The 13781-nt window shown below is 36.0% G+C and overlaps 1 protein-coding gene across 4 annotated transcripts in view; it reads right to left on the bottom strand.

The window, feature by feature from the left end:
* Nucleotides 1-13781, bottom strand: part of LOC123549118 (endophilin-B1-like) — a 57284-nt gene that overhangs the window by 23639 nt on the left and 19864 nt on the right. For 2 of the 4 annotated variants that reach the window (XM_053524799.1, XM_053524800.1), the window contains exons 4-6: nt 2599-2732; nt 2094-2186; nt 782-823 (exon numbers count right to left, since the gene is read on the bottom strand). In XM_053524799.1, the coding sequence (XP_053380774.1) occupies nt 782-823; nt 2094-2186; nt 2599-2732 (269 nt within the window). The remainder of the gene's footprint in view (nt 1-781; nt 824-2093; nt 2187-2598; nt 2733-13781) is intronic. The other 2 variants (XM_045336956.2, XM_045336965.2) reach the window with 1 other exon arrangement.

The raw sequence follows: 13781 nt of genomic DNA, 5'->3' as shown, positions 1-13781 counted from the left end.
AAATATTACTTTCACAAAGATTTTGTAAAGTTTTAACTTTAGCCTAGCTAAACTGTTTTGAATAAGTGGTCTTCTTCCACTTTTCCTGTTTTATTGAGGTGGTCTTTATTCAGAGGTAGTCTGAAACCTGAAGCGATTTTTATTGAGATGTTCTTTCATAAAGGTTTGACGGAATTGTGTTTGGCAAACCAAGTCTACAGCTTCTTGGTTTGTTTCAAATGGTTTCCTTCTGTTTATATGTCATTGTTGTCTGTAAGATTAACCAGTGCTTTTGGATTCTGCTCTAGTATTGACTTGTTCTCTATCAGTACCGGACAATATCCTCTTTTGAATCACAGGTTGAGGACAAATAACTTAAAAGGCTCAATGTCTTCTGTTGCGCTATCTCAGAGAACATAATTATGCCATGCTCTGAATTCAACTTGCAATCTCTCCATTCATAATCTTGTACTTTAGCAATCTGAGCTTCAAATTTTGAAGGACATAATTATTTTAAGGAATTCTCTGGCAGACAAAATTAAGAAATCACAGCTCAACAACAATAATTTAATGTCCCAAAACATTGGTTTGCTCTTTATGGATTTCTTTCCACCCAAATTTGATAGGGTTGTATCTTGAAAGCTGTTCCAACTCCAAAGAAACAGATTTATCTCAGAGTTTGACTGTACAATGTAAGTAGCAACAGATAAGCAAGAAAACACTGAAAAGGAATGAGCACATATATTTATAATATAAAAAACTGTTGCCATAGCAACACATGCTTGCAGACTACAGCACCCACCTCCATCTTGGCATATGGGTTATTAGCGGGCATTTGGACGTTCTTGGGGTTAAAGAGAGAGATAAAACATTGTTTTAGTCAAAACAAAAAAATCAACAATAATTATCTCTTTACAAATAAATAACAACTAATATAGTTTCAGTAATAAAACACTCCGTCACCTCAGTGCCAAATGAGGTTAACTGTACTGATATTATGGTGCAGTTAATCACTTTTTGCACTCAGGTGAAAATATCATATTTATAATCCATTCTGTCAAGCAGATCAACATTTCCTCCATTCTATCAATCTAAAAATCATATTAAAATGAGAAGCACGGGATGCAGCATTAGTAAGATTCTTTTTTATAATTTTACTCAAATAACGGAGATTAGCCTATAGTAATAAAAGCAATGGTAGAAAGACTATTAAAAATTGCTTGCAATAGAATTAATGGAAATAAATGGCCTTTGACAGAATTACAGCTAGTTAACTGTCCTTTCATAGAATTTTTGAAAATAAAATGACCTTGGTAAAATCAAAGAAGTGGCCTTTGATAGAATTTCTTCAAGTAAAATGGCTTTTGTAGATCGCAGCAAGTCAACTGGACCTTGATAGAATTACTTCAAAGTAGCCTTTAGTAGAACCAGACTGCAAGGCACACAGCCTTTGAGTGATATTCTCAAAGTAGCATTACTATATAACTTACTTAAAGTAAGGCTAGTATTTTATTTAACAATGATGGAAAAAAGCTATTGTTCTTAACCTTTTTGAAAATAACTTTTCTTTATACTAAACTATGAAAGTTGGGATAGTGTCTTTACTTTTATCGCTATCCAAAGGTTGATCTACGGCCTCATCTAGATTATAACATAAACACATAAATTATGTTGTAATGTTTATAATTTTCTTTCATTTTTATTTTTTGGATGTTTTTATAATTTTTTTTTCATTTTAAGTCTGATAGAAATAGTTTTCAAGCTTTAATGGAGAAGGAAGAACCAAGCTACAGGGCCTCAGTACATTTTTTGATTTAGACGAGCACCTTAACAGAACAGCAGACTTTCCCCAAGAAAGCCAAGTGATAAATACACACTTACGTAGACTTATGCATTTCAACAAAACAATTCATCAATTATTTTTCACTTTTCTTATTCTACACATAAGAAACGGCTAGAGCTTATAGGATTATAAATGTGGGTTGAAAAGTCAAAGAATTTATGTTTTTACTGACAGGTTAGTAAATATGGGTTGAAAAGTCACAGAATATACAGACTTGTACTAGGATTTACAGTTCAATTACATAACATACAAAGCCCGCATATTTCCCTACCTGAGTTTGTGATGCAACCTGTTTCGCTTTCCTCAGTCGACTTTTACACGAGTCTAAGTCTAATCGTTTGGTCTCAAGAATTTTCTTCTCTTTCTGAAAATTATGAAAATTGAAAACAATGACCTACACATTAATAAAATCTCATTCCCTCAATCTTTTATCAGCAAATCAATGGTTTGACACAATGAATCATGCTAAGTATTTGTGAAAAGTTTCATCAGAATCCCACAAAGTGTTTAAAATTATAAATAAGTGAGCTAACCTACAGCAGGACAGTGGAACGTTTATCATATGCCTTCTTTCAGGGGCATAAAAAACATTTGCAGACAGACAGTTATGTAAATATCAAAATTCTATGGCTCTCAAGATATTCATATTCCCCTTAGAGCAACAACACAGCACACTGGTAAGTTTAACAGACTTGAAACTACCCATCACACCAGTACAAAACTATATTTCACCAAAACTCTGTTTTCATTAATATCTTATTGTGGCACGTATTTACCATGATTGTTTTCATGTCTCCTTCCAGGAAGTTCTGTAATGGCTGAAGAAAATTATTGGCTGATGACTGAATAAACTCTCGGTATGCACTCCCCATCAGAATCTGTGTCTGTCCGCACTTGACTAGAGCATTTCCTGGAAAATACAAATAATGGAACTATGGGTTTTCTTTGTATAATTTTGTTTTAATATTCTTTGTTGATGATTATCTTCTATTATGAGAAAAAATGTCTTCTGTTAATTGCAGAAAATTTGTCTTGCTCACAGATCAAATCTGACATTTCCAGACAGAACATTTGATGCACCCTATATCAAGACAGAACATCTGATGCACCCTTTATCATGACAGATCATCTAATGCACCCTATGTCAAGACAGAACATCTGATGCATCCTATATCAAGACAGAACATTTGATGCATCCTATATCAAGACAGATTATCTGATGCATCCTATATTAAGACAGAACATTTGATGCACCCTATATCAAGACAGAACATTTGATGCACCCTATATCAAGACAGAACATTTGATGCACCCTATATCAAGACAGAACATTTGATGCACCCTATATCAAGACAGAACATCTGATGCACCCTATATCAAGACAGAACATTTGATGCACCCTATATCAAGACAGAACATTTGATGCATCCTATATCAAGACAGAACATCTGATGCATCCTATATCAAGACAGAACATCTGATGCACCCTATATCAAGACAGAACATCTGATGCACCCTATATCATGACAGATCATCTGATGCACCCTATATCAAGACAGAACATCTGATGCATCCTATATCAAGACAGAACATCTGATGCATCCTATATCAAGACAGAACATCTGATGCACCCTATATCAAGACAGAACATCTGATGCACCCTATATCTTGATACAATCTATATCAAGACAGAACATTTGATGCACCCTATATCAAGACAGAACATTTGATGCACCCTATATCAAGACAGGACATTTGATGCACCCTATATTCAGACAGAACATTTGATGCACCCTATATTCAGACAGAACATTTGACATCAGACATTGTCAACTTTTTTTTAATTCTGTGTAATTCAAGGGCCATAACTCCAGAAAGACTTCCAGGATTCAGCTAATTATCTAACGTGGCCAAGAAATTATGCCACAAAAACATTGCGAAAATGTTTTGTGAATATTGGATAAGATCTGCTAAAGTTAGACAATAAACAACTTTTGTGGATGCTGCCTCCTTAGGTTAATTGAATCTTAACATAATATTAAGCCTTATCCTGCTAAATTTCTATAATGAACTTGTCTGTCTTTTAGTTTGGACAGTACCATTAACTGTTAAAAGGGTTGCTTAACAAAAAGATACTGACTGAAAAGCGAATAACAGATGTGCAGGCTGATCATGATGTACACTAGTAGCAAAGGCAGAATCAATGATAAGGGTTAACATAATATTAAGTTTAACAAGTGAATGAAGTATTGCCATGCAATACAAAGTCCCCTACTGGAAGGCACCTAATTTTTTCTACTGCAGTATAACATGATGAACTGATATCTGTCAATGATGTATAAACAATTTTGTACTACATATACAATATGTTATAACATTATAACAACACACTTGGATTAAAATGTGCATATATAAAAACCCACAGTTGTTTTCATATTGAATTTTTTGGGCTGATTATAAAAATGTTATCATGTAAGTTATTTATAGTAACAACAAAGGGAAATTAATCTTTAAAAAAAAAAAAAAAAAAAAAAATAATAATAATAATAACATAAGTCCACAAGAAACTCTTTACCAGGTAGAGATAGGTCAAAATACACCTAAAAATTGGATGTAACATGCATGCTGTACCACAGAAAAGTGGTCTCGATTTTTCTCTACCGCCAGTAATAAAAAAGTTACAATAAAATCTATTTATAGTAACAACAAAGGGATGTAATTCTAAAAACAAGGGTGCCTCATGGTGTTGAACATTTGGTCCAAGTTACATCAAAATCCCTCCATGCATGAAGAAGAAATGTCCGTACAAAGTCATTCTTGAATTTGACCTTTGACCTCTAAATATGACCTTGACCTTAGAGCTAGGGACCTGGTTCTTGCGCATGACATGTTGTCTCATCCAGGGGAATATTTGTGCCAACTGATATCTAAATCCTGCTTTGCATGACAAAGTTATAGACCGGACAGGAAAAAAATCCTCTTGACCTTTGATCTCAAAGTGTGACCTTGACCTTTAAGCTAGGGTACTGGGTTTGCGCATGACACATCGTCTCATCATGGGAAACATTTGTGTGCCAAGTAATATTAAAATCCCTTCATGGATGGCAGAGTTATGGACGGGACAGGAAAAAAACTCTGTTGACCTTTGACACCCAATTGTGACCTTGACCTTTGAGCTAGGGGTCCGGGATTTGCGCATGACACGTCGTCTCATCATGGGGAACACTTGTGCTAAGTGATATTAAAATCCCTTAATGAATGTCAGAGTTATGGACCGGACACGAAACAGACCCTGTTCATGCTATGTTAACATTTGACTGCTAAGTGTGACCTTGACCTTTGAGCTAGGGGTCTGAAAGTTGTGCATGACACATCGTCTTATTATGAGGTACATTTGTGCCAAGTAATATTAAAATCCCTTCATAGATGGAAGAGTTATGGACCGGACAGGAAAAAAGCCTTGTTGACCTTTGACCTCCAATTGTGACCTTGACCTTTAAGTTAGGGGTCCAGGTTTTGCGCATGACACGTCGTCTCCTCATGGGGAACATTTGTGCCAAGTAATATTAAAATCTCTTCATGGATGGGAGAGTTATGGACCGGACAGGAAAAAAGCCCTGTTGACCTTTGACCTCCAATTGTGACCTTGACCTTTGAGCTAGGGGTCCGGGATTTGTGCATGACACATCATCTCATCATGGGGAACATTTGTGCCAAGTAATACTAAAGTTCCTTCAAAGATGGGAGAGTTGTGGACCGGACAGGAAAAAAGCCCTGTTGACCTTTGACCTCCTATTGTGACCTTGACCTTTGAGCTACGAGTCCGGGTTTTGCGCATGACACGTCGTCTCATCATGGGGAACATTTGTGCCAAGTAATATTAAAATCCCTTCATGGATGACAGAGTTATGGACCGGACACGAAATTGCGGACGGACGGAATGACGGAATGACGGAAAGACGGAATGACGGAATGACGGAAAAGAGCATTCCTATAGTCCCCAAAACTGGTTTTCAACCAGTAGGGGACTAATAACCCTAACACAAGGCATATTGTATTTTTACCAATTTCTTTTTTTTTCTCAGTCTGAAAACAATTCAACATTATCTCCAGGCTATCTTAAATCTAAAGTGGTGGATATGCATTAGGCAGCTTTGTTCAATAATGAAACTCCCTTGAGAGTAGGCTTGCATCACTGTAATTACATTTTCACATTAAACCTTCTGCATTTTATCAAAATATTAAGGGAAAATAAAATTGCTCCATTTTTAAACTTCAGTATTATAGGACTTGCATGAATTTTTTTTCTCAATTTTTAAGGTATAAATGGAACCTGGTGTTTTGACAGATGCTGGAAATTTAACTTAACAGAAAACCTCATTACAGCCTACCAACTAGAGCTGCTTTTGAGAAAAGCACGTGTCTCCCACAACTGCCTAATCATCTAGATTGGCATTTCTTCTCCATTAAGTATCTGAGTCAACCATGCACCAAGACATGTATCACTGGCATCAGTATATTTCGTTATTCAAGGGCCATAATTTCGAAGTGCATCGGCCAATTTGGCTAGTTATTGAACTTGGCTGAGGACTTATTAGCAAACACATTGTGTTCAAGTTTGGTGAAGATCAGATGAGAAATGTTCTGACTTACAGCGTGGACAAGATTTGTGACAGACACACGGACTCACACACAGACAGGAGTAAATCAATATGTCTCCAACAACACTGTGTGATGGGAGACATAATAACTTGAAACAGAACAATGAATGTGTACAGCATGGCTGTTACAGATTAACAAAAGGCAGTCATTAAGACCCCTTTATTGTCATTTTGGTAAAAAAGATATTTAAACGCAAAGCTATATGCCCCTTCCCACCATCTTGACAATCCTAAAATTTTGCCTTTCCCACCATTCTGCCAATCTACATGCTCTTCCCAACATTTTGACACTCTGTATGCCTATTCCCACCATTTCAACAATTTGTATACCCCTTCCCCACCATTTTGACAATCTGAATACCCATTCCCCACCATTTTGAACATTGTAAGCCCCTCCCCACCATTCTGACATCTGAATATCCCTTCCCCATCATTTTGAACATTATAAGCCCCTCCCCACCATTCTGACAATCTGAATACCCTTTCCCCTACCATTTTGAACACAATAAGCCCCTCCTCCACCATTCTGACAATCTGAATACCCCTTCCCACCATTTTGAACATTATAAGCCCCTCCTGACCATTCTGACAATCTGAATACCAATTCCTCATCATATCTAAATGCCCCTTTCCACATTCTGACAATCTGCATACCCTAACCTATATTGCCCATTAAACCCCTTCCTCCTATTTTGACAACCTGAATACCCCTTTCCCACCATTTTGAGTATCTAATTATGCCCCTCCCCACCATACTGACAATCTGCATACCACTTCCCACCATTCTGACAACCTATATTGCCCTTCCTTTCATTCTGACAGTTTTTTAAGCCCATTCCTCCTATTTTGACAACCTGAATACCCCTTTCACACCATTTTGAGTATCAATATGCCCCTTCCCACCATACTGACAATCTGCATACCACTTCCCACCATTCTGACAACCTTTATTGCCCTTCCTTTCATTCTGACAGTCTTTTAAGCCACTTCCCTTCTGTTCTGACAATCTTTATTCCACTTAACACCATTTTAAAAATATATATGCCCCTTTCTAACATTTTTATGATCTGTATGCCCCTTTTCACAAATTGGACAATCTTCATGACCCTTCCTACCAACATGATAATTAACAGGCCACTCCCAACCATTCTAGCATTATGTTTGCCCCTCCTAACATTCTGAAAACCTAAAGGCTGCTCCCCAGAATACTGAAAATCTATTTGTCTCTTTCCTGCAATTTTGAAAACCAATAGGTCCCTTACAACTGTTTCATTATAAGAACACAAAAACTAAAACTGACTCTGAATTTGATCTATTAAAAAGGAAACAGTGAATTGTTTCCTTTAAATTTCCTTCTCAAGCCAATTAAACTTTAAGTTATAATCTACATTTAGTTATACTTAACAAGGAAGACTGTGGTGAGAAGTTTAATTGGTTTAAATGTATTGATAACAGAACATCTTGATAATAATATAATACTAGAATAATTGTTTCCTGCATTTCTTCTCAAACATTTATGAACTAGATGTATGTCCACAGGGCACAGGTGCACCCCCCTACCCGCTCCTGTCACTATATGGGAGAAACAGTTTTTAATATAGATGTGTATTTTTTCACAAAGTCAAGGAAAATAACTCTGGTCTGTCTGAGTGAAATCACAAACAGAACACCTGATGCACAACTTCACACGATATGTAACAATCCTCTAATGTTTTATGACTCTAGGTCAAATACTTTTAGAGATAAACAGCACAAACTTTATGCATGTTTTTGACTAAGTCTAAGGGCCATAACTCTGATCCTTCAAAATAAAGTCCAAAACAAAGCTCAGGTGCACGAACTCATTTTGTTTTTTGTTTTGGGTTTTACGCTGTTTTTCAATAGTATTTCAGTTATGTAATGGCAGGGCAAACTTATATGCTAAATTCTATTCCTACATAAATTCATGACTATATATCAATGAAGATATATACAACACAAACTTTTAAGCACTGTATGTTCACTTTTCACAAAGTTAAGGACCGTAACTCTGGTCTGGCTGAGTGAAATCCCAAACTGAACGCCAGGTGCACAACTTGACATGCTATATAACAAACAGTTAATGTTTTATGACACTATATCATATACTTTTTCAGATACATGGCATACAAACTTTTATGCCCTTAAATGCAGATTTTGACTAAATGAAGGGCCATAACTCTTGCCTGACAAAAGAAATCCTAAACAAAACATCACATGCGCAACTTCACATGCTGAATAATATTTTTATGATGTTTCATGATTCTAGGTCAAATACATTTTATGATACGTGTGACACTAACTTTTACGCCCTTTTATGCATATTTTTGTCTAAGTCAAGGGCAATAACTCTGGTATGGCTGAGTGAAATCACAAACCGCAAGTGGCCACAACTTCACATGCTAAATAGCATTCCTATAATGTTTCATATTCCTAGGTCAGACACTTTTTGAGATACATGCCACACAAACTTTTACAACCTTTTGTGCATATTTTTGTCTAAGTCACTTCAGGAGAAAGTTTTGGTTCAGAAAAGTACACATCAGGAGTAAGTTTTGTTTCAATAATTCAAAGGGCCAATTGGTTCAGTAAGTTTTGGTTTAGTGATTAAAAGTGGACTTGGATGAGTGGTTTAGTAAGTTTTGGTTTAGTGATTCAAAGTGGACTTGGATGAGTGGTTCGGATCAGTAATTCAAAGGCCATAATTCCAAAGTGCCTGGGCCGATTTGGCTATTAATCGAACTTGGCCGAGGACTTATGGTCAAACACATTTTGTTAAGTTTGGTGAAGACTGCATGAAAAATGTCTGACTTTAAGAGTGCGGACAAGATTTGTGACAGATGGACACATGGACAGTCTGACAGACAGGAGTAAATCAATATGTCTCAATATGTCTCCCACCACAGTGGTGTGGGAGACATAATAACTCTGGTATGGCTGAGTGAAATCACAAACCATAAGTGCATAATTCATATTCCTACAATGTTTCATATTCCTAGGTCAGATACTTTTTTGATACTTGCGACACAAACTTTTAAGCCTTTTTAAACATATTTTTGAGTGAGATCCCAGGTGCACAACTTCCCATCCTGAATGAGAATCCTGCGAGGTTCGAAGACTTTGGGTGAAATACTTTTTTAGATATGCATGACAAAAATTTGGACCAATGGACAGACAAGGGCAACTCTAAGTGCCCCTCTCCTCAAAAATGGCGAGAGGTAAAAAAGTGGCACTGTAGTTTTAGGATGGAAAGTAGATGGTTCTGCACATGTGCCCACATATGTCAGAAAAGTCACTGGGGGTCTTTCTCTACTATAAAAACTTAAAGCAGCTATATGAATTAAACTACACCAAAATTGTGTGACTTAGAACTCAACAAAACCAACATGTAATTTCCTCTTGTTTAAATTTGACATATTCTACAAATTTTGAGGTTACAAACTGATCTATAAACAACTAAGACATGTTCACTCCCCGGTACTTGAGAGACAGCACGGAAATTGCTTCCCACTGAGTTTTTTCCATTACACGAGCAAAACTACTGTCCCATCTTTGATTACAGTAAAGTGGATTTCCAGTAAAACAAACATCATCAATACAACATCTACAATACAGAGTATTTCCGAATAAAAGAAGCACAAGTCTTGCTCTTGGACTGCACTCCCACACTCTCTCACTACATGAACTTTCCTATACTGGTATAAAATGTACTTCACAAATAAAGTAGTCAATCTTGTATTTTCTGTATAATGAGATTAATTAGTCTGGGTTCTAGCTACAATCGGTCCTATTTTCACAAACTTACGAGATCTTGACATTCAATCATTTCCACAATGAAAGGGCTGTTTTTTTGTGCTCTGTAATTTTGCTAAATGCAAATCACTTTCCAGTACAGTAATAATTTGCTTATGACAAATAGCAAATGTCTCCCTTCAACATTCTCACAAACCCAAGGTTCAAGAGGTTCCCTAGTTTAACCTCTGGCACACTTCACTGACGTTTTTAGTTTGGTTGCATTACAGGTAAAATGTTTCAGCCGATCTGCCACTCTTCGTGACAGATCCTCGCGAGGCAATCAAAATTGTTCATGAACTGCGTGACTGACTGCATCCTTTTTGATATCAACATTGAATTTATACAAGGAATGTTATTATTTCTCAAGGTAAAATTTTAAATATCCAATCAGAGGTATACATCTTTAATCAGTCATGCAGTTCGGTCTCACTTTATTGTTAGCAAGTATTCTGCATGCAGTTTCAATCTGGCAGACCGAATATAGACAAACACTGATTGGCTGAAACCAATCTCGGTAGTAATTTCGAGTGTGCATGCTAGCCGAATAAACAAAATAAATAAATCAGAGGTTCGTCTTGAGTTTCTGATGAATGAAAATGTCTTTTAAAGACAGATACAGTTGAAACTCGATACCTCTAACAGGGGTTCCACTAGACCCGAAAACCCAAGAGTCCCAGGACCCTTGGGCCCAAATTTTGAAGGGTCCTTTTCCAAAATACAGGAGTCCTGTCCCAACACGTCAATATAATTTACTATATTTTTTTATTCAGTAATACGTAGATCTTTACCTAAGATCATGTTAAAGCATAATAAAAATGTCAGTCTCAGGTCATATTTATTTATTTTTATTTTGTTGGGTTTAACGTCGCACCGACACAATTTTAGGTCATATGGCGACTTTCCAGCTTTAATGGTGGAGGAAGACCCCTCAGGTCATATAGTCTCATATTGTAAACTAATATTTATCAAAATTCATGTTATTTTAATTAGGTTTTTCTTCAATATTTCATTTCATTTTTAATAACAGAACAGTGCTATAACACTCTAGAAAAGTGTATCCAAAATGTACTATCCGAATACTGTTACACTTTCAAAATGTCATCGGAAAGTAGTTTTTGCTCAGTTTATTTGGCAAACTAAGGTAAATCAGCGATAGTTCCTCAAATAATGATGCTACTTATCATAAAAAACCGCACTGAAAGTCAGGTTTTTTTTAGGAATTTTGGAAATATGCATGACATCGGGTGTAATTAGACCCGTGAACGGACATTCTAAACTTATTTTTGCTTTCGAAATTTATCAAAATTTGTAAAGTTTCTTGTTGAAATTACGATATGATCACTAAACAATGGTCTAATTTAAAGTTGGCATGAAAAAATCTTGCAGGGCACTTTTCACATGCTCGGTAATCAGCTGCTTACGATAATTTAATAATTGGCGCCTTTTTTGACAGTACACAGGATTCGCTTTATCAATTAATTTCAACACTTCATTGATTTCTTATTACCTATGTGCACTCGCCGTGACGTAACTTGCTGATAAAAAATCAGCGAGGCATGTCTACAGGAGAAAGGGCGGGATTTAGCAGAGATCAAAGGCAGGAGAGCATGACCGCGAGTGTTTATTTTGAATACATGTGTCTATCATGGAAATAGTTTTACTGAAGGAAATTAATGATAAGCGAAAGGATTATCAAAGGAAAATGCCCCCGGGTCCGAAGGACGCACAGGCAAGTATTCTGCCGGGTCCTTTGAGCGTCTTTTGAAAATCTCCTGGGTCCGGACCCGGGGTCCCGGATCAAATGGAACCCCTGCCTCTAACTAGCATATCTAAAAATTCTGGTAATCTCAAAGACATTTTCAAGTCTCCTGATAATATTTTTTTAAGCCTCGAAGTAAAATGCGTGATCTCTTGGAATTCGAGATACCGTTTCCTTCTGACCAGCACATCAACCTCTTCAAGGCAACAAACTTGCTTAAACAACCACATTTAAGTTCTTCAAGTAGAGTGAGTAAGATGATGTATTGTACATAATACTCTAGAGCAAATATGGAATTTGTCTCTAATAAAGGTTCTACACGAAAAATTAAACGTATGTATGATTGAGTCATAATGTATAAGACAACCTGTTACAGTTGCAACTTTTCTTCAATAAACAATTACAATCACTGCAGGATAAAAGGAAATATTAATGTATACTGTATACATTTTTTATGCACACATAATAATCTTTTCAGTCCTATGAGGATATCAGTCTGTCTGGAAACTTTTCCTTTGTTCTTACTAATATATCAGAATGACATGTATCTACGTGTTTCAAGCTACCAGCAGTGTATGTTTTAAGCCACAATAACAAAATTTACGCAACTAGGTATGTTTTAGCTTAAATCATGTTCCGGAAGACACCTAGTGCCAACTTTGGACATTATTTCAGGCAGCATGCAAGAAGCCACATGGGTCAAACCTTTGAAAAGGCAATATGGTAAGAAACTGAAAGACAGATGATATATATTAACTGGATCCTGACCTGTTGTGTGACACAATAAAACTTAGTTTGAACTTAGACTGAAGACCAGTCCATGAACTCTAGCAACTGATTGGTTCAGATTCTACAGTCAGTCTTGCAATTGACCAATGGCAAGGCTGAAATCTGAGACTGGTTTGTAAACTCACTTCTGTAAATTCGGACCTCGTTATCTGGCATGAGCTCAGTGGACTTGACAATCCAGTATATAACTATCAATACAATGTCTGACAATTAGATGCCATGCAACATCTGTCTACTGCAAATAAATATGTCTGCTGCAAATATCATTACTGTCTGAAACATTATCTATCTATAGTTTATCAAGCACAAGGGAGAGACAACCAATCTGTATTCTAAAATCAGAGAAAATGATACTGTCAATAGGTGAAGCAAAACAAAATTAAACTGTCAAAGCATGAATCTATAGAGCAAAATGACTGAAAGTTCATATGTTTCACTTTCATGTTCAATGTTTCTGGCTTGAAAGATAATAATACATTATATGGATGTTAGCTCCTCAATTATGAATATCGAGGTAAAGTATAACTAATTTAATTTTTACGAAGTAAATGTGTATCAGATATGGTCTAAAATTTAAATGTCATAAATTATTTTTGTTCTTTGGAAAACTACGAGCTCTATGTTTAAACAAAATGAAAACGAAACTCCTCATTATATAGTACGGCAAACTTTGTTTATCTTTAAGACTTAAGATGAAAATTACAATTTTTGTTTTAACAAATTCAATTTTGCATTTCCTATTAACGGATCAAAACAAAAAAAATTAAGACGAAATTTCATCTTCATCTGTTGTAAATCAAATAACTCTTCTTCGATTACCGATTAGAAAAAAAAAGACACATTTTATCTTTCTTTTTCTCAGAGCAATCAATAACCAACAATCATTGTAATAAATAACCAATGTGATGGAATGATCTGTTATGAGAAAATCACCAAT

This window comes from Mercenaria mercenaria, chromosome 15 (genome assembly GCF_021730395.1).
Source record: "Mercenaria mercenaria strain notata chromosome 15, MADL_Memer_1, whole genome shotgun sequence".
NCBI lineage: Eukaryota > Metazoa > Mollusca > Bivalvia > Venerida > Veneridae > Mercenaria > Mercenaria mercenaria.
This window is presented reverse-complemented; position numbering and strand designations above follow the sequence as displayed.